The following is a 21,253-nucleotide window of genomic DNA, read 5'->3' on the forward strand; positions in this document are numbered from 1 at the left end:
AGCCCGTGCGTCACAACTACTGAGCCCATGTGCCACAACTACTGAAGCCTGCATGTCTAGAGCCTGTGCTCCACAACAAGAGAAGCCACTGCAATGAGAAGCCTGCACACAAAAACGAAGAGTAGCCCCTGGCCGCAACTAGAGAAAGCCCGCACGCAACAACGAAGACCCAACGCAGCCAAAAATAAATAAATAAAAGTTTAAGATAAAACAAAAGTAAAAATAAAAAAATTAATCAACAATCATATTAGGTACAATTGTATTTTTTTAAAAAAAAGGGGAAAAAGGGACTTTCCTGGCAGTTCACTGGTTAAGACTTCACGCTTCCATTGCAGGTGGCGCGGGTTCAATCCCCGGTTGGGGAACTAAGATCCCACATGCCTCACGGTACGTCCAAAAAAAAAAAAAAAAAAATAGGCAAAATACTTGAATAAACATTTCTGCAAAGAAGAGACACAAATGGCCAATGAGCATATGAAAAGTTGCCCAATGCCATCAGTCATCAGGGAAATGCAAATCAAAACCTCAGTGAGATACCACTTCACACTCTTTATGATGGCTATTTTAAAAAAAAGAAATAGGGCTTCCCTGGCGGCGCAGTGGTTGAGAGTCCGCCTGCCGATGCAGGGGACGCGGGTTCGTGCCCCGGTCCAGGAAGATCCCACATGCCGCGGACCGGCTGGGCCCGTGAGCCATGGCCGCTGAGCCTGCACGTCCAGAGCCTGTGCTCCGCAACGGTAGAGGCCACAACAGTGAGAGGCCCGCGTACCGCAAAAAAAACCACCACAAAAACCAGAAAATAACAAAAGGTTGGCAAGGATGAGGAGAAACTGGAACCCTTATACACTGGTGGTGGGAATGTAAACTGGTGCAGACACTTTGGAACCATCTGGTGGTTCCTCCAGAAAGTTAGAGTTACCATTTGACCCAGCAATTCCACTCCTAGGTATATATGAAGAGAATCGAAAACTTACATCCACGCAAAAGCTTGTGCACAGACGTTCACAGCACCATTATTCATAATAGTCCACCAAATGTCCATCAACTGATTAATGGATAAACAAAATGTGGTATATGCAAACAACAGAATATTATTTGTCCATAAAAGAATGAAGCACTGACATGTGCTACAATATGGTTGAACTCTGAAGACATTATGCTAAGTGAAAGAAGCCAGACGAATGAGATCACACATTGTATGATTCCATTTATGCCAGGGGTCCCCAGGCTGCGGACTGCTGGTGGTCCGCGGCCTGTTAGGAACCGGGCTGCACAGCAGGAGGTGAGCCACGGGCTAGCGAGTGAAGCTTCATCCGATGCTCCTGATCGCTCCCCATCACTCCCCCATCACACCCCATCACACCCCATCGCTCCCCATCACTCCCCATCACTCCCCCTCGTTTGCATTATCACCTGAACCATTCCCCCCACCCCTGTGCATGGAAAAATTGTCTTCCATGAAACCGGTCCCTGGTGCCAGAAAGGTTGGGGACCGCTGCTTTATGTGAACTGTCGGAATAGGCAAATCCATAGACACAGAAAGTAGGTTAGTGGCTGCCAGAGGCTGGGGAGAGGGGAATGGGCATGACTGCTAGTGGGTGCCAGCTTCTCTCTGGGGCGATGAAAAGTTCTAATATTAGATAATGGTGCTGGCTGGTTGCACAACCTTGTTAATATACTAAAAACTACCGAATTGCTCGTGTTAAAACGGTGAATTTTGGGGACTTCCCTGGTGGCGTGGTGGTTAAGACTCCGCGCTCCCAATGCAGGAGGCCTGGGTTCGATCCTTGGTCGGGGAACTAGATCTCATATGCCACAACTAAGGAGCCCACCTGCCACAACTAAGACACAGTTCTACCAACTAAGTAGTGTTTAAAAAAAATGTTACTTTCTTCTTAAAAAAAAGTGGTGAACCTTGTGTTGTGTGAATTATACCTCAATAAAAAGTGGCAGGAGTGTACGCAAGGATCTACGCATTTTTTGAGGGGAGACCAGTATAACTTTACATTAAAAAAAAAAGGTAAAAAGGCCACCTTTAGGGTTGTTTCCTCATCTGCTACATGGAGACGGCCTTTCCTGCTCCTGTGGTTCTGGAGGGACCAGACACGCTGAGGGAGCCACCGACTGAGCCACACATGGACTTTTCATGTCCCTGCATCTGGATAAGGCTCACCTCGGCATGCTAGACATCTTCCCTAGGGCTTCATGTAGTCCTCGAAACAACTTTAGGAGAATGTTCTAGCAGACTTGTTCTGTTGATAGGAAGCTGAGAGGAGGGCCCATGTCTGGGTTACCTGATTCTAACAGGAAGAGCTGGAATTTTTGTTTTTGTTTTTTAGAAATAGACCCCACATATACAGTCAATTGATTTTTAATAATTAATTAATTAGTTTTTGGCTGTGCTGGGTCTTCGTTGCTGCGCGCAGGTTTTTCTCTGGTTGCGGCAAGCGGGGGCTACTCTTCGTTGTGGTGCGCGGGCTACTCATTGCGGTGGCTTCTCTTGTTGTGGAGCGCGGGCTCTAGGCGCGCGGGCTTCAGTAGTTGTGGCACACGGGCTCAGTAGTTGCGGCTCGCGGGCTCTAGAGCGCAGGCTCAGTAGTTGTGGCGCACAGGCTTAGTTGCTCCGCGGCATGTGGGATCTTCCCGGACCAGGGCTCGAACCCGTGTCCCCTGCATTGGCAGGCAGATGCTTAACCACTGCGCCACCAGGGAGGCCCAGAAGAGCTGGACTTGAACCCAGTCTGTGGAGCTTCGGGGTGGGTGCCCAAACCCTCAGCTCAGCTTCATTGTAGGGAACGGCCACAGTCTGACATGCCCAGAGCTGGCAGGTTTGTTTTGTGGACATGGCCGTTCTGGGGGGAGTGTGTACTTTTGGCATGGAAACTCTATGTGAACAGTTCCCATCCTCAGTGGGAAACCTCAGCAGGTCAAAACACAAGACTGCAAAAGCGGCCCCTTCTGTGGAAGGCGGCCCTCCTGAGAGACAAACCCTTGACAAACCCTCTCTAGACCCAAGCCTGTTTGCTTTCGTTTTCTCACTGATGGGAGCTTTCTCTGCCAAGCTGCCACTCGGCAAACACCTCCTGTCGTTGGTCAGTGAGTGGTCCCTGTGTGTCCACCAGGGCCAGCCCCGCAATGGAGCCAGCAGCTGCGGTGGTGAGCAGAGCAGCGTCCATCAAGGCCACCATGACTGGCGGTGAGGACTGACGCAAACCAACAATGACAGAAACCAATGAAATGTTTGCAGGTGACCTGCGTGCTTCAAGAGAGAAGTACTGTGTGTCCTACTAGCTCAGGACAAGGTGCTCCGCAGAAGGGGGCCATGAGGGTGGGGTGGGAGGGGAATTCAGGGAATAAAGAGCATGTAGGAGAGGACCCGAGGAAGGAGGCTCAAGCCGGTGAAGAGGGGCAACAGGGACACTCCTCCCAGAGGTAGAAGCATGTGCAAAGGTCCTGGGGTGGAAGGGGCTGGGGTCCTGTCACCTGAAAGCGCTCTGCGCGTGTGTGGGGATGATTCTGGGAGGCCAGCAGGCCTGTCTGATTAGGATGCTGCCGTCTTCCTAAGTGCAGTGAGAAGGGGGTGTTAAGCCGGGTGGCATTCTCCATGGGCAACTGGCAGCCACAGGGAGTTAGGCCGCAGCAGGTTAGGGTTTGAGAGAAGGCGCAAGTCCAGGGTGAGAAGTGTGCTGATCCCACAGTTACTCAGGGGTGGAGCCAGCTTGCCTCGGCAGGGGCCCCACGTAATGGATGGAGGTGAAGGGAGGCAGCAGGGTTACTGGTGTGAGCAGCAGGGACAGGAACACCAAGAGGAAGGGCTTGTCCCAAAGCCACCAGAGTCACCAGAGCCGGGAAGAGATGCCGGAGTAGGCCATCTGGGGGCTTTGGGGGCCTCAAGGCCTCTTCCAGGGCAGGAGCAGCCAGACACAGACCTGCATGGCGGGAGGTGACCCCCCCCACCCCCCAGGAGAGGAGAGGTGACAGTAACAAGGGGAAGCCTCAGTAAGTTCTCAGCCCTTCCATGACACACCCAAAGGCCATGGCAAACAGACGGCGACCTCTCTCCACACCAACAGGGCACAATCAAACAAGGATGCCCCCAAATTTAGGGTGCCCCAGGAAGAGGAAGAGTGCCGCATTGGGGGCAGAGAAGCCACCTACTGAAAGAGGAGAGGAGAGGGCCTGGTTCTGGACAGGGCCGGGGCAGGGGCAGGGGCTGGGGGGAGGCTCTGCTAGCCTGAGCGGGGACGGGCGTGCTCACTCTGGCCTTCCTTGGGTTGGCTTCCTGGAGAAACCCCAGGCATGGGGACGGGCTCCCAGAGTCTGGGGAGTCCTGGCTACCGGTGTCCCAGAGGTAGGGTTCCCAGGCCGTGGGATGCCCATACCGAGCACCGACACAGACAGCAGCTGGGACAGTGTGTGCCCCCAGTGTGTGCTCTGCCCAAGCCCCGTCCCAAGGCGGCCCTGGGACCCCCAAGCTTCCCCAATGGCCCAATAGGAACAATGCAGTCCTACAAGAGGGCAGGAGAGAGAAAGAGACCAAGGCTCTGGGGACATTCGGAAACCCAAGAGGGGCAGCCTTGGATGCAGGGGTCAGCAGAGGACACTGGGGTGACATTTGCCAAATCGGCGGTGGCTGGAGACTGTCCGCCCCCGGACACAAGCCTACGCCCATCACAGACTCAGCGTCCTTTATTGCACAGCGAGACTGTGATCTTTCCCCGGTGTGGGCGCGGGTGGAGAACCCCTCGGCCAGGCCCCGGTGCGGGCGGGTAGGCCGGCTCAGCAGCCCGGCCACAGGAGGGTGAAGGCACCGCGGCTGCAGCGGAAATCCGGCTCTGGCTGCTCCGGCTTGGGCTCCACGGAGACCAGGCGCCGAGCCCCGCGCTGCGTCAGCGGGATGCAGTCGGAGACGCGGACCTCCAGGGCCCGGCCCTCCCTGAAGGAGGGAGGTCAGGGTCAGGACGGGCAGGGCTCTGCAGCCCCGCAGCCGCCCCCGCGCCCCGAGACTCACCCCTGGCAGTGCGCGGCCAGCACGCCCACCAGCTCCCCGACGCGGTTATCCAGCGGCGGCCGGGAGCGGTGCAGACACACCACCAGGTCGTCGTAGCCCCGCGCGTGCAGCACCACCAGCTGGTCCCGCCCGCTGGTCACGCTCAGCCCGGTCACCTGAAGGGGGCGGGGTCTCAGGGTCAGGGGCACGGCAGGCCCTCCTCCCCAAACCTGCACCTCCACCCCACAGCCCAGGAGCACAGGCCCGCCCCCCGCACGCATCTTCCCCTCCCCAGCACCCCGCCCGCTCCCCTCGGCCTCTCCCGAGCTCCCCTCCTCTCCCCCAGGCCCCACAACCCTGCTGCCCCCTCTAGGTCCCCTTCCTCCCTCTCTGGTTCTGCCCATAAAGGCGAGGGTCGGGCAGGGCGCACCGCACACGAGGGCTTTTTGCCCTAATGGAATGTTCTAGATCTGCACAGTCTAACATGGCACCACTGCTCACCTGTGGCTCTCCAGCACCTGAATGTGCTGGTGCCACTGAGGAGCTGAACTTTTACTTTTCTTTCCTTTTCATTGCATTTAAATAGCCACAAGGGTCGTGGCCACCATGCCGGATGGTCCTCCAGCCTGACAGTTACAGGGACCCCCAGCCTCAGTCCCTGCCCTGGGTTGCCCCTTGGCCTGTGGGAATATGAGCTGCGACTCCAGGGAGCAAGTGGGTCACAGAACTGGACAGAGGGGTGAAAGGCGGGTGGCAGCCACACACTGCAGCCAGCTCCACGCGGTCCAGTGGCGGAGACCCCCGGGCAGGCACTGGCACAGATGTGGGGAAGAGGGGCCATTTGGCATTTCGTTCTGCCAAAGAGTGGAGCAGGAGGGGGGCGAGGAGGCTGAGGATGGGGCTCTGCAGGCTGTTCAGCAGGGGCGCATGGGGCGGGGGAGGAGTTGCCATCCTGAGCTGATGCTGAGTTCTAGAAAGCTCCGGTCATCCCAGGTAGGCATGAGGGGAGGGGCCTGGCAGTGCCCAGCAGGACACCGGGCCAGCTAGGGCCTCACGGATGGCCCCGCCCCCGCACAGGGCTTACCACGTCTAGGGGCACGGCCCGCATCACCCGGTACTGCCGGCCCGGCTCCAGCTTGTAGAGGTGCCGGTCTGTGAGCAGAAGCGCCCGGTCCCGGCTTTTGTTGAAGCGATTCACCTGCGGGACAGGTGCTCTCAGGGTCACTTGCCTGCCCCAGGGGGCTCCCCAGCAGGTGTGGCTGGTGGCCTCGCCTCCCTGAGGCCACTCTCTCACTGACGGGGCTGGAGCTGACGACTTTTGAAGTTTCAGGGTCAGCTGTGAAACCTCTAAGCTAGGCCTGGGCCAGGGCTGCACGGGCCTGCAGCCCTGCATCCACTGCTCACCTTTCGGACATGGCTGGAGAAGAGCACGGCCCCGAAGCCGTCCTTTTCCCGAAGCGTCTTCAGTCGCTGAGCAAACAGGCCTGAGGCTGTGGGGTTGTCTGTGGCCTGAGGACAGATGGGGGCTGCTTGGGATGGGGTCTTGGGACCATGCTTGACTGACAGCAACTCTCAGGGAATTGGCACAGTTATCCTTGACCTCAGAGAACCTCGTCAGGCCATGCGCCAGCCTCCTGGTGGGTCCACCTGCCGCACTGGCTTCCCTAAGGCCCACCGCACAGACCCCCTGCAGCCCTGAGGTTCTAGGCACACATGTCTGTGCCGTCCACACCACCCACCAGCCCAGCTCCCCACGCCAGGCCCGGGCAGACTGAGAGATGGAAGGGGCTGGGTGGGACCTCGCTCCTCCATGCCAAGCCACCCATCTGGGCAAACCTCTCGCCCTTAAGGCTTCATCCCCTGCAGAATGGGGCCAGGGGGCGGCTCACAGCACCCGTGTGGGCCAAGGGGGGCCATGGCATGGAGTCAGGGGGCTGTGCCTAAGAAGGGGGATCTGTGCCGGAGAATGGGGGGGCTGACCTGAAAACACAGGAAGGCAAGTGGGAGTAGGGCAGAGGGGGAGGTGCTGAGTAAAGCCCAGGCTAGCTGGTTCTGGGTGAAAACCCTTGAACTTCAGAGGCTGGGGGCAGGAACAGAGGGGTACAGTTCACAGGACAGCCAGGCTCAGGGAGAGGACAACTGAGGCTGACATGGGCAAGGTTTCAGCCTTGAGCCTCTCCTTGGCACCCAGACCCCATAGCCCTGACACTTACGGAGGACAAGTAGTCCCGGGCCCAGGCCCGCCGGCAGCCCCAGTCCTGTCGCAGCTCCTGCAGGGCCGCCATGGCAGCCACCTTGGCCTTGATCTGAGCCATGTCTGAAGGGGGGATGTTCTTCACCAGCTGCCGGGCCCGCCACCTGGAGAGGGCCAGGTGGTCAGACAGACCCCTGTGCAGCCTCACCCTTCCCTACTCCTGGTTCTGCCCCTTTTCCTGAGAACACACGTTAGTGCCTTTTCATGTCCCTTCCCCCACAGGATAAGGCCAGGCCCCTCAGCCAGGCACTAGCCACCCTCTGTGTCCCAGCCTCCCTGGTCTCAGTGGAAGGTGGCCTCTCCTGCTCTGAGCACGCTGGTTGCCCTTCACACCTCTCCTAAAGAACTCCTACTCAGCCTTCAAAGCCCTGCTCAGTTGCAGAGTTTCCCCCACTTCTAGCTCTGACCCACCACCCTCCCTGCAAGCCTCTAGCAAGGAGATGGAGGCCTGCATCCCCTCCAGATGTCCAGAATGGTGCCGGGGGCATTAGGAATCTTCCACCGGCTGTGGGGTGTGGGTAGCCAGCTGATGTGCACAGCCCCCTGTTTTCTGCTTATCCAGTGGGACCACCTGTCTCCTGGGTAGCACCAAGGGGTTCAGATGGCCCGGTCCGGGTGTTCAGTGGGCTCTAGCTGAGTGGAAAAGAGTGAGGGGCGGTGGCAGAGGGCGAGTACCTGCAGAAGAGCGCCTGGCAGATGTCCTGGAAAGGCTGTAGCACAGCAGGGGGCAGCGGCCACACAAGGTCACGGCCGTAGAGCGGGGGCTGCCGTGCAGCCAGGAATTGCCGCTGCATCTCTGCCAGGTGAGCGCGCACCTTGTGCCTCCGGAACCAGCGCATGATGGTGTAGACGGCCCTCAGTCGCCGGAAGTGCCGCCTGGCCAGCGTGCCCCGCCATGCCTGGGGGGCCAGTGGGAGGTGGTGCTCCATTAGGCCCTGCCAGGCCCCGCCTCCCTCACCTTAGGAGACCCCAAAATGGAGGGGCACCCGAGAATGTAACCATCAAAACCCAGACTGAAGATCCTACAAGGCAAGCGGCCCAGCGAACCCACAGATTAAAAGAGACTTAAGCAACGTATAGACCCTGAGTTGAACAGACTGAGGACACGACTGGGGACGTGTGGTTATTGACTGGACAGGACAGCAGCAAGTCAGCCTGAACTTTCTAAATCCTGTTTGTGATGCTATTAGGTCATGTTCTTAAAAAAAAAACCCTGTGTGTTATAGGAGATAACAGAGGTAACAATGAAATGCAGTGTGTCGTCCTTAGTTGGATTCTGGGTTTTTAAAAGATGTAATGGGGGACTTCCCTGGTGGCGCAGGGGTTGAGAATCCGCCTGCCAATGCAGGGGACACGGGCTCGATCCCTGGGTCAAGAAGGTCCACATTCTGCGGAGCAACTAAGCCTGCGAGCCACACCTACTGAAGCCCGCGCACCTAGAGCCCGTGCTCCGCAACAAGAGAAGCCACCGTGGTGAGAAGCTCAGGCACCGCAACGAAGAGTAGCCCCTGTTCGACGCAACTAGAGAAAGCCCGTGTGCGGCAGCAAAGACCCAACACAGTCAAAAAAAAAAAAAAAAAAGACTGCTCTACCATACCATTTAAAAATAAAAAAATTAAAAAATAAAAGATGTAATGGGTCATAGTGGGACCCTTTCAGAAATTTAAATATGGCCTACATATTAGACATTCAGATGTGTAGAATATATTTTATCAGTGTTAGGTTTCTTTTTTTTTTTTTGGCCATGCCCTGCAGCATGCGGGATCTTAGTTCCCCCACCAGAGATGGAACCCATGCCCCCTGCAGTGGAAGCGCAGGGCCCTAACCACTGCACCGCCAGGGAACTCCCAGTGTTAGGCTTCTTGAATGTGCTAATGTCAGTGTGGTTATAAAGGTGGATGACCTTGTTCTTAGGATATGCGTGCTGAAGGATTTAGGGGTGTCATTACTTTATATGGTTTGGGAAAAAATACAAATGTATGCATATGTGAGTATCTGTATGTGCGTATGGAGAAAGAGAGAGACAGAGACGGGGGGGAGGGGAGAACATAATTGGAGCAATCCAGGTGAATAGTAATCATTGTACGAATCTTTCCACTTTTCTGTAGGTTTGAAATGTTAAAAATAAAACGTTACGGGGAGAGGTGGGAGAATCCTTATCCTTTGGGAAGACATACTGAAATGATTATAAATGAAATGATTTGCTTCAGAGTAACTGGGATAGAGGTGCGATGTCTACCCAAAACCACGTTGGTCATGTGACATGGTTGACACAGGGCAGTAGCCTGTGGGAAAAGAGCACACCATTCTGCGCGCTTTTCTCCTGGTCTGAAATCTTTCAGAATAAATGGAAGAAAAGAAGGAAAAAAGAAAGGAAGGAAGGAAGCCAGGTTCCTGAGTGTCTTGTTTTGAGCACCTGGGCCTGAGGCTGGTGGCCACAGAACAGAGGGGACCCGAACAACAGCCCCACTTTTTGCTTAAGTCAGTTTCAGCGTCGGTTTGTCACCTGCGAGCGGGGGCTGCCCCGGTACTTGGAAGTGTGCCTGTGCTCCCCTCAGTGCACGCACATCCCCCCAACTCCGGGTGGTACACAGCCATCTCTCCCCTCCCCCCAGGTAGCGCACACAGCCCTCTCCTGCCCATCCCCCCACACCCTCCCTGGGGGCCGTCCAGCCCCGCCGCACCTTCTGTAGCAGCAGCACGATGATGGGGATGAGACACGCGCGGCTCTGCTCCAGCGTGACCAGCGTCCGGGGCGAACGGATGAAGAGTTTGCTGTGGCCGAAGGCCACGTCCCCCTGCAGCCCGTGCTGCTCCAGGAGGGCGCTCACGGCCGCCCTATCGGAGCCCAGCAGGTGGTTTGGCCACGTGTACTCACAGGTCATCTTGTACCTGTCACAGAAGGACCGGGCAGTGGGCGCCAGACCCTGTGGAGGAGTGCGGACTCGCCCCGCCTTGACTCGCCCCGCCCCCATTCCCCCACCCCCACCCCGACGCCATGCATGCAGGCTCCCGCCTTGAAGTCTGAAAAGCGCCCGCTGCTTTGGGCACCCGCGGCCCGCTGCTGGAACCCCTCAAACACACGCCCCCGGGGGAGGGGGCCGTACCTGAGCAGGAATCGAGAATAGGGCTGGCGGGAAGCGAAGCCGGCCCTGCGGACCCTCACGTTCTCCAGCAGCCCCAGGTATGCGACCTGGTGGCGACAGTGGCCCTCATCCAGCTTCGCGGCCACCTTGTCCTCATTGGGCTTGATGCAGCGGACGTAGAAGGGCTCCTGTGGGGACAAAGGACACTCGGAGGGGCCAGTGTCACGGCCCTACAGTCACCCGGCAGGGGCAGCAAGCGAGCTGTCTCCATTCTGTCATCGCCATCCTCCCACTCTACCATCGGTCCGTGTGGGGAAGAGGCTCTCGGGGGAAGGGGAGGCTGAGGGCCCACGGGCAGGCCGAAGGCTGAGGCCAGGAGGAGACTGGGGATGAGGGGTGGCGGGCAGCATGGGACCTGGGAGCCCAGTGCTGGGTGCGGGCAGGAGGCTGGCCCAGAGCCAGGTTCTGACCGGGCAGCAAAGCCCCTTAGCCCTTCCTTTCGCTCCCCAGAGGCCCTGCTGAGTCTCTGGGTATTCTGCTGTCCTTCCACTGCCCCCTCTGACTTTGGGCCCCAAGCTCTGTGAGGTGCTCGTGCCACTTTCCTGTCCCCATGACCCCAGCTTCCAGAAGCTAACCCGTATCTGGGCAGCACCAGGGCTGGGCCAACCCAAGCTCTGAGCAAGGTCTCCCCCAGCCCATCCCCAAGAGGCAATGAGGCCAGGGGAAGGCTGCTGGGACCCTGCATTTACTCAAGCCTCAGCCTGGTCCAGGGCATCTTAACCTGTGCAGCGGCCGGTCCCTCCCTGCTGGAGGGGTTGTGGCTCGCAGCAGAGAGGAAACAGAAGGATCCGGAAGGATCCAGACTCAAGGTGGGGTTGGGGGGGGTGGTGTACCTTGGAGGCCAGGTTTTCCACCAGGGCCACCATGGAGTTCTTGAAGAGCGTGCCAGCCGTCAGGGGGCGCTTGGTCACCTCCGTGATGTCCTGCTGCCCATCTGGCCACATGGCCCGCAGGGTGGGGTCCGTGCTGTGGACACAGGCTGCATGGCCAGCCACCCTCCAGGACAGCCCACACCCCAGCCTGGCCATTTGTAAGCTTCATGGCCTCAGCTTTGACCCTCAGGCTGTCTGTGAGGGTCAGACCGGAGTGTCTGAAGGCCCTTCCGGCCAGAGCCCCTGGGCCCTCGCCCTCTGGTGCCCACACGCATGCCCACAGAGGCTGCTCACCTGTTGTACAGCAGCCGCTTGAAGTCCTGGAAGAGGGAGTCTCTGTTCTTGTCAATGAAGCCCTCCACCGAGTACCTGGTCGGGGGGACAGGGCCACTGAGGAGACGGGGCCCTTGGACGGCCCCCAGCATGCCCCTCCCCCTCCCCCCACCTGGTCAGCCTCTCTTCCTTCCTCCTCACGTGCTCGTCTTCCTTTCCCTCTCCTTTCTGTCTTCCCTCTCATCACATAAGCCCTCCTCCCTCCAAAGTTTCTCTCCTGAGAGGTGCCAAATGTCACATCCCTGAACCCTGGCTCTAGCACGTACATGCGGTGTGACCTGACCTAGGACAAGTTACTTAAACTCTCTGTGCCTCAACAGAGACCACGAGCTCAGAACAGTGCCTACTGAGTTTCCAAATATATCGGCGATTACAATTACAACCAGGAACTCCTGAGTCATTGGTCTATTTTGTTCCAGTGGCACTGAGAGCCTCAGATTCATCGTCTCGCCCTTTGACTGTTAGAAAGCTCAGCGCTAAAATCTTGGCTTCACTTGCAGCTCCTAGAAAGGCTCAAGGCCATGGGATCTGACTTCTGGTGGCTTCGTCTTTTGGACTCTTATTTCTTCTCCTTGCGAAGGACACGTTGGACACTTGTGCCTCTCTCTGTGTCACCTCAGATCCACTTCCAGGTGAGGTGAGTGACAGGGAAATTAATAATAATCATGGCCACCCCTGGAAGACACCTGGGGCCTCGGTACTCAGTGTGTGGCCTGAGGACCCGCAGTGTCCATCTGGCCTGGGAGCTTGTCAGAGACACAGCCTCTCGCCCCTCTGCTCCTCCTTGCTGGCCTGCACCTGGATGTGCAGGCTTTGCTCAAAGCCTGACAAGAACTGGCCCTGGGCTAGGAGCAGAGGTCCACCCTGGCTGCACCTCGGAATCTCCAGCCCCTCTCCCAGAAATGGGCATTTTTTAAAAAGCTTCCCAGAAGATTCTATGATACAGTCAGGGCTGAGAATCGCTATCTTAAAAGCTCCATTGTATGTATGCTTTTTACTTGTGAATCTGGTGAAGGGCATATTTTCAGTGCCTTAAAAAGGGGAAGGGGCAGAGGGGGGGACCAGACGCTCAGTGGGGGGCCCTTACATGACATCCCCTGCATAGTGCTTGATCCGGAAGTCTCGGCCAAACTCCATGGTCTTGTCTGTGGGGCAGAGCTATGGTGGGGGGGGCAGGCCAGGTCAAGGCACAGAAGGTGTGGGGGGATCTGGGGGAGGGGGGGCAGTCCAGCAGAGAAGGCTGAGCCACCGCCAAGGACCCCACCCCCACCCCAAGACAGGCAGCGTGGCACCTGTGGCGCCCTTTCCAGTGCTGGGACCAGCCGGGGGTGCACAGGGCGGGGGCGACCGCAGGGGCGGAGGGGCACCTGGCGGCTGGTGTAGTGTGGATGGTCGCGGTGGTGCGTGTCCAGGGTCTGCAGGAAGATCCGGTCGGTGATGGGGCCCGCGCTGCCGCAGGCCTCATCCAGCACAGCCAGGATGCCCCGGTGGGGCCGCTCCACCAGGTCCACGATGGTGGCGTTGTTGAAGTACTCCACCTGCGGGAGGGCAAACAGGGCAGCTCCCGAGCCCCGTCGGCCGGCCTCGCGCCCGAGTTCCTGCCCGGTGCCCGCTCCCCCCGCCCTCCTCTGCACACACCCGCCCGCCCAGCGCCATGCCTCTCCCTCCGGGCCCGCGCTGTGCCGGACGGCCCGGCACTCACGCTCTGCCAGGCGATGCCCTCCCGCTCGTACTCTTCCTGCTCCTGCTTCAGGATGAGCTGGATGAAGAGCTGCTGCAGCTTCTCGTTGCAGTAATTGATGCAGAACTGCTCGAAGCTGGGGGCGGAGGGGCCGCTGAGAGTCATGCCTCGACCGCCCACCTCAGGGCTTTGGCTCCACGGGGAGCGAGCGCAACAAATGGCAGGCTTCCCCGCAAACAGATCCCCAGAAGTTTGCCTGAGGGCGCTGGTGCCAGGCGTCCCAAGTGGCCTCTCTGTCGGGGAGCATCTCCCGCTCCAGGCCGCTCTTTTACCCGCCTGCCCCCAAGTCCAGCACGCACGCCCTGGAGTGGATCTGGGAGTCCCAGCGAGGGGAAGTGAGCCGAGATCTCGCCTTCCCAGGCACCAGTGGACGGCAGCACAGCTGAGGCCGGCTTGAAGGCACGAGCCTGGGGCCAGGGACCGACCGGCACTGACGCCGGACCCCCTGCTCCCCAGCCCAGCCGAGCTCCCCAGGCCTAAGGCGGCCTAAGAGGGTGGGCGGGGTCAGGGTGTGGTGGCAGGGCTACCCACCTGTTGACAGGGAACACCTCGAAGCCGTAGATGTCCAGCACGCCGATGACTGTGTCCTTGCCGTCGCGTCGGGGGTCCCGGTCCCGGGGTTCCATGACACGGTTGATCCGGTCCACCACCCACTCAAACAGCCGCTGGTACACTGCCTGGGAAGAGGCCAGGAGCCAGCTGCCTCTGACTGCCTCTGGCCTCGTCTCCTGCGGGAAGGCCTCCAGGTTGCCCCCCGGCCTCCAGAGCACCTTGGCACAGGCGTCCCGGGCATAGCTGGCCTCGGCCGCAGTGTGGCCCTTCTCGATGAGTTCCCTGCCTCCCGAGGCCACGGTGCGAGCCAGCAGGCAGCGCAGCACCATCCCCCGGGGTGTGGCCGTCAGCTCAGCCACGTGGTCCACCAGCACCTCATCAGTCACCGCCAGGCCCCTCTGCTCCAGACTGCTCTCCTCCAGCTCCACAAACTTGATGTTTCCCTGGTGATGCGGGAACCACGAAGTCAGGCTCCGCACCTCAGAGGAGCCTGCTGCACCCCTCTGCCCCTGGGGGGGCGGGGGGAGGCAGGGACGCGGGGTACAGTAGAGCTTGGCTTCTACCACATACACAGCCAGAGAGAGAGAGGGGAGCGCTTCCTGGAGCACGCCAGAGCCTTCCCCAAGGCTTCCCACCCGAACGTCATGTGAATGGTCCCACTGCATCCTTCTGCAGCTGGCTATGTGCTACCCATTCCTCATGCTTCCTCAGAGAGAACTAAGGCTCAGAGGCGCTGAGTAACCTGCCCAAGGCCACACAGCTCTTAGGCGACGGAAGCAAAAGGCCAGTCTGCATGTGTTCAGCTTTACTGAGCCCAGACTGCCCTCGCCTGCTAAGTCTGGGCTGATCTACCAGACAAGGACCAGGCCTATTCTGGGCATGCAGGGCCCACGGCTCAGGGCCCGGCCTGTGGGAACCCATAGCCAAAGCAACTCAGTTTCAGCAGAGGGAGAAGTGGGCCAGTTACATGGCTGGTTGTCAGAGGCCAGTCTCCTCCTCCAGAGGAGGCACCCGGCCAGGGCACCACATGGGGAAATGGCCGCAGAGCCCACAGCCAGGCTCACCAGGTGCAGAATGGCGGCCAGGATCCGGTGCACGGAGGCCACCTCCTCAGGACTGAAGCCGATCACCCGCATGGCCTCCGTCACCGCCTGGTGGTGGCTCTTCTCGTCACTGTCCAAGACCTGGGGGAGAAAGGTCCCAGTACCCCAGTGCCACGCTGAGCCTTGATTCCTCTGTCCCAGTGAGCATGCTCACCCAATGCACCCCCATCCCGGCGCTGAGCCCCGATTCCTCCAACTGAAAGCCTGCCGAGTCAGGGCCCCACCAGTCCCTCTGAGCCATGCACACCGCCCTGGCCCCTGCTGAAGTCACTGGCCACTAGCACCAGGGTCCTGGGACTAAGCGTGATTAGAGCCTCGGCTCCCTGCCCCCACTCACACTGAGCCCCGCCCCCTGGCGGGTGAAATTATATAGCGCAGGGTTTCTCTGCAGGTGCAGTTCTTGCAGCTCTTTGTCCTCACAGCCCCGCAGCACCTGGAGGACCCGACACCCCTCCGTTAGGCCCCTGAGCTCCAAAGACCCCACCCACGTACGCAGGACAAACAGACGCGTCCTTCAACCACCGCTGACCCAACAAATTCATGGTGTGGGTCAGCACAGTGATGGTGTGGACACCGCCTGAGCCCAGGGAGAACCTACTTCTAGGTCAGATACTGTGTAGATACCACACCTATCCAGGGAAAGACCACTTCAGTGGTCAGACATGGTGTAGATACCACCTGAGTCCACAGAGACCCACTTCAGAGGTCAGACACATTGCAGACATTGCCTGTGTCCTGGGAGGACCTACTTCAGTGATCAGACACGATGTAGACGCTGCCAATGTCCAGGCAGACGCACTTTGGTGAGTCAGAAAGAATGTAGATACCACCCAAGTCCAAGGAGATCCCGCCTCAGTGGGCCAAACATGGTGTAACCCCCTGAGTCCAGGGAGACACCACCTCAGTGGGTCTAACCCAGTGTAGACACTATCATTGTCCAGAATCCACCTCAGTGTCAGACATGGTGCGGACGCTGCCCTGCCCGCGTCCAGGGGGACCCACGTCAGAGTCAGATGAGGTGTACACACAGCCACGTCCAGGGAGCTCCCACTGCAATAGGGGCGGGGCCGGGGCAATGGCACAGAGGGAGAGGGGAGGGAAAGGGACTGTGGCTGGGGCAATCAGAAGGCCTTCCCTGCAGGTCTCCCCCTGCCTGCTTTGGCTCACCTGGTAGAAGGCATGGAAGTTCCTCTCGCCCACGTGCTGCTTGAGGACCCGAGACTGAGGAGAGAGGAGCAGCTGGACGGAGGCCTGGACGCTGGCCCCACCCCGGGGGACCTGTCCCAGAGCCCCTGGGGCAGTGCAGGTGGGGGTGGTGGCTGACCTGGTTTCAGGGGGAGCCCCGCCCAGTGAAGCTGGGACACCTGAGAAGGTAGGTTCCTGTCCCCAGGATGCCAGGCCTGGGGGGCTCGGCGTGGTGGGGCAGCTCTTCCTGGTCCCCCCAAGGGAGGCCTTTGTGCGGCCCACCTGCCCAGGGTCTCAGTGTTAAGGCCCACCTTCTCCAGCAGGTAGCTGTGGATGTGTCCCCCCACGGGGTCTCCTTTGAAGTCAAAGTTGATATCCATGTACTTGCCGAAGCGGCTGGAGTTGTGGTTGCGGTTGGTGCGAGCGTTGCCGAAGGCCTCCAGCACGCAGGTGGACTTGAGCAGCACGTCCTTGACCCTGCAGGGGGCAGAGCGGCCAAGGGGCTGTAGCGCAAAGACCTCGCGCTGGGGGCCGTGTGCCCAGGTCCAGCATCCCCACCTGAGGCTTCCCCATCACAGGAGGAGAGGGAGCCTGAGGGCCTGGCCTCGCCCTGTGCTGCCCCTTGCAGGCCTTTGACTCTGAGATGCTGGGAAAGGCACCTGCAGGGGGCTCACAGCGGTTGTCCTGTAAAGCCTTGAGCCTTGAAAGGCATTGGCCCTGCCTTTCCAGACCAAAGCTGCAGCCCAGTGAGGAGCTGGGTCTGCACGCTCGGCGCTGCCAGCCATGTGTGCTTGGGAACTTCCATCGCTGTTCCCACCCCACTCCTGCCCCGAACCCCACCTTACCCCACCTCAACAGGAAGAGCCGGGGCTCCCACACAGCCCCTACAAATCCCTGCTGGTGAGCAGCTGGCAGGCAGGTGGACCCTGGGTTCCGGGTTCCTGACCCAAACCCTGACACCCGGCCTGGCATCCTGGGCCTTCCTGACAGGCCAGCCAACCTCTCCACTTCCATCAGGTCCTGGTGAGGGCTCAGCACCTGTCTGTCGGCCTTCTGCACCTCACTCCCTTCCTGTCCCTAGAGGAAGGGCACCCACGTGCTGGGCCTCGCCTCTCCTTGGGTCGAGAGGTCCGGGCTGCGGCTCACCTGGAGGCTTGCTGACAGCCACTGAACTTGGCCTGAGCCGGGCTTCATTGTGTCTCTTGCCCCCCATCAGGCATGAGGCCCCTCCCCACCCCCTCCCCGCCCTCACCTCTCCACCTCCGCCCTCTGGCTCGGGTTGGTGACGGCAGCGATGTACTGCATGATGTGCCTGCTGGCTTCCGTCTTCCCTGCCCCACTCTCCCCTGCCGGAAGGAAGGACAGTCAGACAATTTCTGGTTGCTCCCCCTTAACCAGCTCCCGGTGCCCATCCCCACTCCCAGGTGCTCCAGTCACCTCCCCATCATTGACAGATGAAAACACCGGGGCGCAGGGAGGCTGTGAGCCAGAGCCTGGGCCCTGGCTGCAGGGCAGGTACCTGAGATAACAATGCAGGTATCCCTGGACCGGCGCTTCATCGCCCTGTAGGCAGCGTTGGCCACAGCGTACAGGTGGGGCGGCCGCTCATAGAGCTCGCGGCCCTGGTACCTGGCGATGGCCTCGGGCCCGTACAGGGGCAGCTCCTGGTAGGGGTTCACGGACACCAGCACCTCACCGATGTACGTGTAGATGTGGCCCTTCTCGAACCTGGCACAGGCAGGGCCAGTCCTCAGCGCTCGGGGCCTCGGGGACACACACCTAGGTCCCGGGGCATTGGGCCCAGGTGGGAAGCCTTGGGGCCCTGGCCCACCCGCAGGGCTGAGAGTAGACGAGGGAGTGGGGGGGGGGGAGAGGGGTTGCCTGCTGACTTGAGCCTTCCTGGTGCCGTTTGCCGGGAGTCGCACCCCACACAAGGTGGTGGTGGGATCCAAGCTGCTCTCCACGGGGATCCTGATGTCACGGGAATCATGACTACCCACTTTATTAAGGGACTGACTTGCCCCAGGCCTCGCTGGCCAAGGCAGAGCTGGCAGTGTGGGAAGCTGGGTTGAGGACCGGAGCAGATGGGGGTGGGAGGTGGAGGGAGGGGCCTCCAGCTGTTTCCGCCTCAAGACCTGGGCGGGGACCCAGAAGCAGAAGCGACCCAGCCCAGCCCCACCCAGACAGCAGGGACTGGGAGGGGTGCCACCCCCCTCCCCCCGGGCACCTCCTCAGAGTTCTGGGCGCTTCCCTGCAGGAGCCTAGTCACCCGGAAGGGTGCCTGTGTGCATCATCCCTCCCTCGACTCTTCTGCCCTGGGAGGAGCCTGCTGCCCTGACGGACCCGCCCTGCCCCTGACAGCCGTCCCGGGTTCCTCTTCCTCAGCTGCCTCAGACGGACATGCGAGTTCCCTGGCTTGGCTCCCTGCACACCCGGGACCTGCTGGAGACAGACTCTCCCATCTGCAAGCTGTGTGGCCCCAGGATCGGGGTTCCATCGTTAATACGGAGATGGTAATACCTGTCTCAGAAGCTAGTTTATAGGAATGAAGTGAAATCATGCTTAGCTCTCTGCCCCCAAAAGAGCAGCTCATTTCCTGTCTGACTCTCCATCCCACAGCCCTGACCTTGGCTCAGGGTCCGCCTGTGCCTGACTTCAGCAATCGGGGGTCAGTGGGACCTGTCCCCAAGCTCTGCACAGTCACCTTCTGCTCCCCCTGGCTGTCCAGGGATGAAGCCAGCTCCTGGTGCCACCACCGACTCCTCCCTGCCCTCTGCCCTCTGGCAAATAGGGCCCCGTGTCACTTCTACCGGCCATGCCCTGAAGCACCCCACATGCCCCCCTGAGAGTGTCATCTCAGCTTGTCCACCTGCACCCCCAGGGTGGGCCCTGACCACTTCCCTTGGAGCCCCCAGGGCCCAGCACAGCCCCACTAGGGGGACGGAGCATCCACCCGGTCCGGGGCCTGGCACCTGCCAGGAGGAGGGGTCAGGAGGCACCTGGGCTGTGTGGGAGGCCCGGGTCTGGGAAGCCTGCTCTAGCACTGGCTGGTTGCCCTGGCCCTGAGGCGACAGTCCTTCCTGTCCCAACGTCCCCCTGCAGTCACGCAGACAGCGGGCTGGGACTGGCGGAGACCAGCGGGAGTGGGGATGGGGAGAAGGGGAGCCCCTACCCTAGGTCTACCTGAGCTTCAGGTTCTCCATGAAGTCTTCCATGGTCACTTGGTCCAAAAGCACAAAGTCAGGCTTGCCGCACTCAGGGCCTTCGTCCTCCATCCTGCCGGCGGGAAGCACCCAGGCCAGGTTGCCCCGACCTTCCTGTGCAGAGCAGCTCAGGGGAGGGGTGCTCTCGCATAGGCCCAGCCCTCCCTCCCGCAGCCAGTGTGGTGAAGTAGGAAGTGGGTTCTTGTGGCCCCAGGGAGGGGTTGCCCTCCCTGCCTGCCGTCCCCTCCCAAGGGGCTCTGAGCCGTGCTTCCTGGCTCCCCTCAGGGCGTGCCTCACGGTCGAAACTCCGACCCTCTATGATCTCACCCTCGCCCCAAGCAGCCGTATCTCTGCGGTCCCCAGCCCTGCTGCATCCGAGCCACGGGTGGGACCCTGAGCAGGGTTTTCTTGACGTGGCAGTGGCCGCAAAAGCCGTCAGCTCTCAGACCTCAGCACTAGGCGGATTTTCGGTTAGGTACATTGCACCTCGACAAAAGGTGAACAAATGCCGATACCCAGGCCTTTGGGGCAGGAGCCTAGGCAGTACTCCTTCCAAGTGTGACCACGCTGCGATGTGAACCACAAAGCCAGCTTCCAGGCTTAGCCCGCCACAGCCACGGGGCGGGTGGTCTGGGTTCGTCATGCCGAGACCCAGTCTTGCCACTGGTCCAGGCTTCCAGATGTTTCCCAGAAGGGTCCTTTGTGTCCTCGGGGCCCGCCTGCCTGTCCCTCTAGTAGTGAGACCCAGGAGCTGCGCCAGGAGCCCTCCTGTCCCACCTTGGTCCTCACCTCCCAGAGGTGTGGCCTCACTCCTCTCCGTGGAGCAGGCGGGCCCTTGACAAGTGGCCAGACGGGCCAGCTCAGACTTCGACCACACGGCGTCCGGGTTGGGGACGCGAGGCAGTTCTCTCTCATCCCTCCCCTCGCACAGGGAAGACAGCGCATTTCCCAAGTTTGAGTCATCCGTGTACTACCTTTGCGATTCTCTACTCAAAAAGCTGGTTTATTTAAGAACTTTCAGTCAAGTCACTTTTTTTTTTAACCTGAATGAATAAAAGAATTTATTCTATGACATTTAGGGTCTAGACTAGAATACAACTTGGGGTTCATTTTAGCTCGAGACTAGAATAAAATTTCTAACCAAGCGTGATAAAAAGTCTCTTTTTTTAAATTAAGTTTTATTGGAGTACAGCTGCTTTATAATGTGTTAGTTTCTGCTGTACAGCGAAGTCAATCAGCTACGCGTATACACAGATCCCCTTTTTTGGATTTGCTTCCCATTTAGGTCACCACAGAGCATTGAGTGGAGCTCCCTGTGCTCTACAGTAGGTCCTCATCAGTCAACTCACTTTTTAAACTCTGAAACATTGTTTGATATGCAAGGGTTTTTTTCCTTCAGAGACTTTAAAACGGATACATATCTAATGAAATTGTAAAGTGCTTATTTTCAAACGCCTGATAAAACCAAGCCTCACAGCACTGCGCCCATTGTTCTGAGGGGACCCTCCCGTCCGGACCAGGCTTTGGCTCCACCCTGCGCCAGGCCTGGGGCTTCTCGTGAGCAAGTTCTGGTCAAGTTTCATCCTCTCAGTCTCTGAAGACCCCCTTTGCACCCCCCCCCCCGCCCCGCCTCTTTGGCTGGTGCTTTTGAAGGGTTTTCCAAACCAAAGCTCAGGAGTATCTGGGGAGTTCTCACAGAGCCTCAAGGTTTCACTTCCCCAATCTCTGGGCCTGGGGTTTGCATTAAATTAACAAGCGAAAAGAATGATGCGGCTGTTCCAGTGAAACTTGAGACATTGAAACCTGAACTCAATAAAATTTTCACGTCATGGGACTTCCCTGGTGGCGCAGTGGTTAAGAATCTGCCTGCAGGG

The 21,253-nt window shown here is 59.2% G+C and overlaps 1 protein-coding gene across 2 annotated transcripts; it reads right to left on the reverse strand.

The window, feature by feature from the left end:
* Positions 1-4,671: 4,671 nt before the first annotated feature.
* MYO1G (myosin IG) lies at positions 4,672-19,492 on the reverse strand. 2 transcript variants are annotated; one of them, XM_022593124.2, is made up of 22 exons: positions 19,360-19,492; positions 17,696-17,904; positions 17,429-17,522; positions 16,488-16,653; positions 16,159-16,212; positions 15,329-15,424; positions 14,953-15,072; positions 14,107-14,331; positions 13,868-14,013; positions 13,298-13,412; positions 12,963-13,133; positions 12,683-12,753; positions 11,557-11,631; positions 11,224-11,356; positions 10,352-10,518; positions 9,929-10,136; positions 7,920-8,143; positions 7,204-7,348; positions 6,395-6,499; positions 6,075-6,188; positions 5,012-5,166; positions 4,672-4,936 (listed from the first exon to the last, which is right to left on the reverse strand). In XM_022593124.2, the coding sequence occupies exons 1-22, from the start codon at positions 19,449-19,451 to the stop codon at positions 4,780-4,782; spliced, it is 3,042 nt and encodes a 1,013-aa protein (XP_022448832.2). In that variant the 5' UTR covers positions 19,452-19,492; the 3' UTR covers positions 4,672-4,779. The 2 variants fall into 2 exon arrangements, with proteins under 2 accessions (XP_022448832.2, XP_022448833.2); XM_022593125.2 differs by lacking the exon at positions 15,329-15,424.
* Positions 19,493-21,253: the final 1,761 nt, after the last annotated feature.

The sequence above is a fragment of the Delphinapterus leucas genome, chromosome 9, assembly GCF_059928025.1.
Source record: "Delphinapterus leucas isolate spDelLeu-1000000601 "Yukka" chromosome 9, BTC_Dleu_Yukka2, whole genome shotgun sequence".
NCBI classification, from domain to species: Eukaryota; Metazoa; Chordata; class Mammalia; order Artiodactyla; family Monodontidae; genus Delphinapterus; species Delphinapterus leucas.

Excerpts from the sequence above, each read along its gene's own strand:
- MYO1G (XM_022593124.2), bottom strand. The coding sequence starts at position 19,451 with ATGGAGGACGAAGGCCCTGAGTGCGGCAAGCCTGACTTTGTGCTTTTG. Across the intron at positions 16,654-17,428 it reads CAGAGGGCGGAGGTGGAGAG|GGTCAAGGACGTGCTGCTCA; the intron begins GTGAGGGCGGGG and ends TGCCCCCTGCAG. Across the intron at positions 6,500-7,203 it reads CCCGGGACTACTTGTCCTCC|GCCACAGACAACCCCACAGC; the intron begins GTAAGTGTCAGG and ends ATCTGTCCTCAG.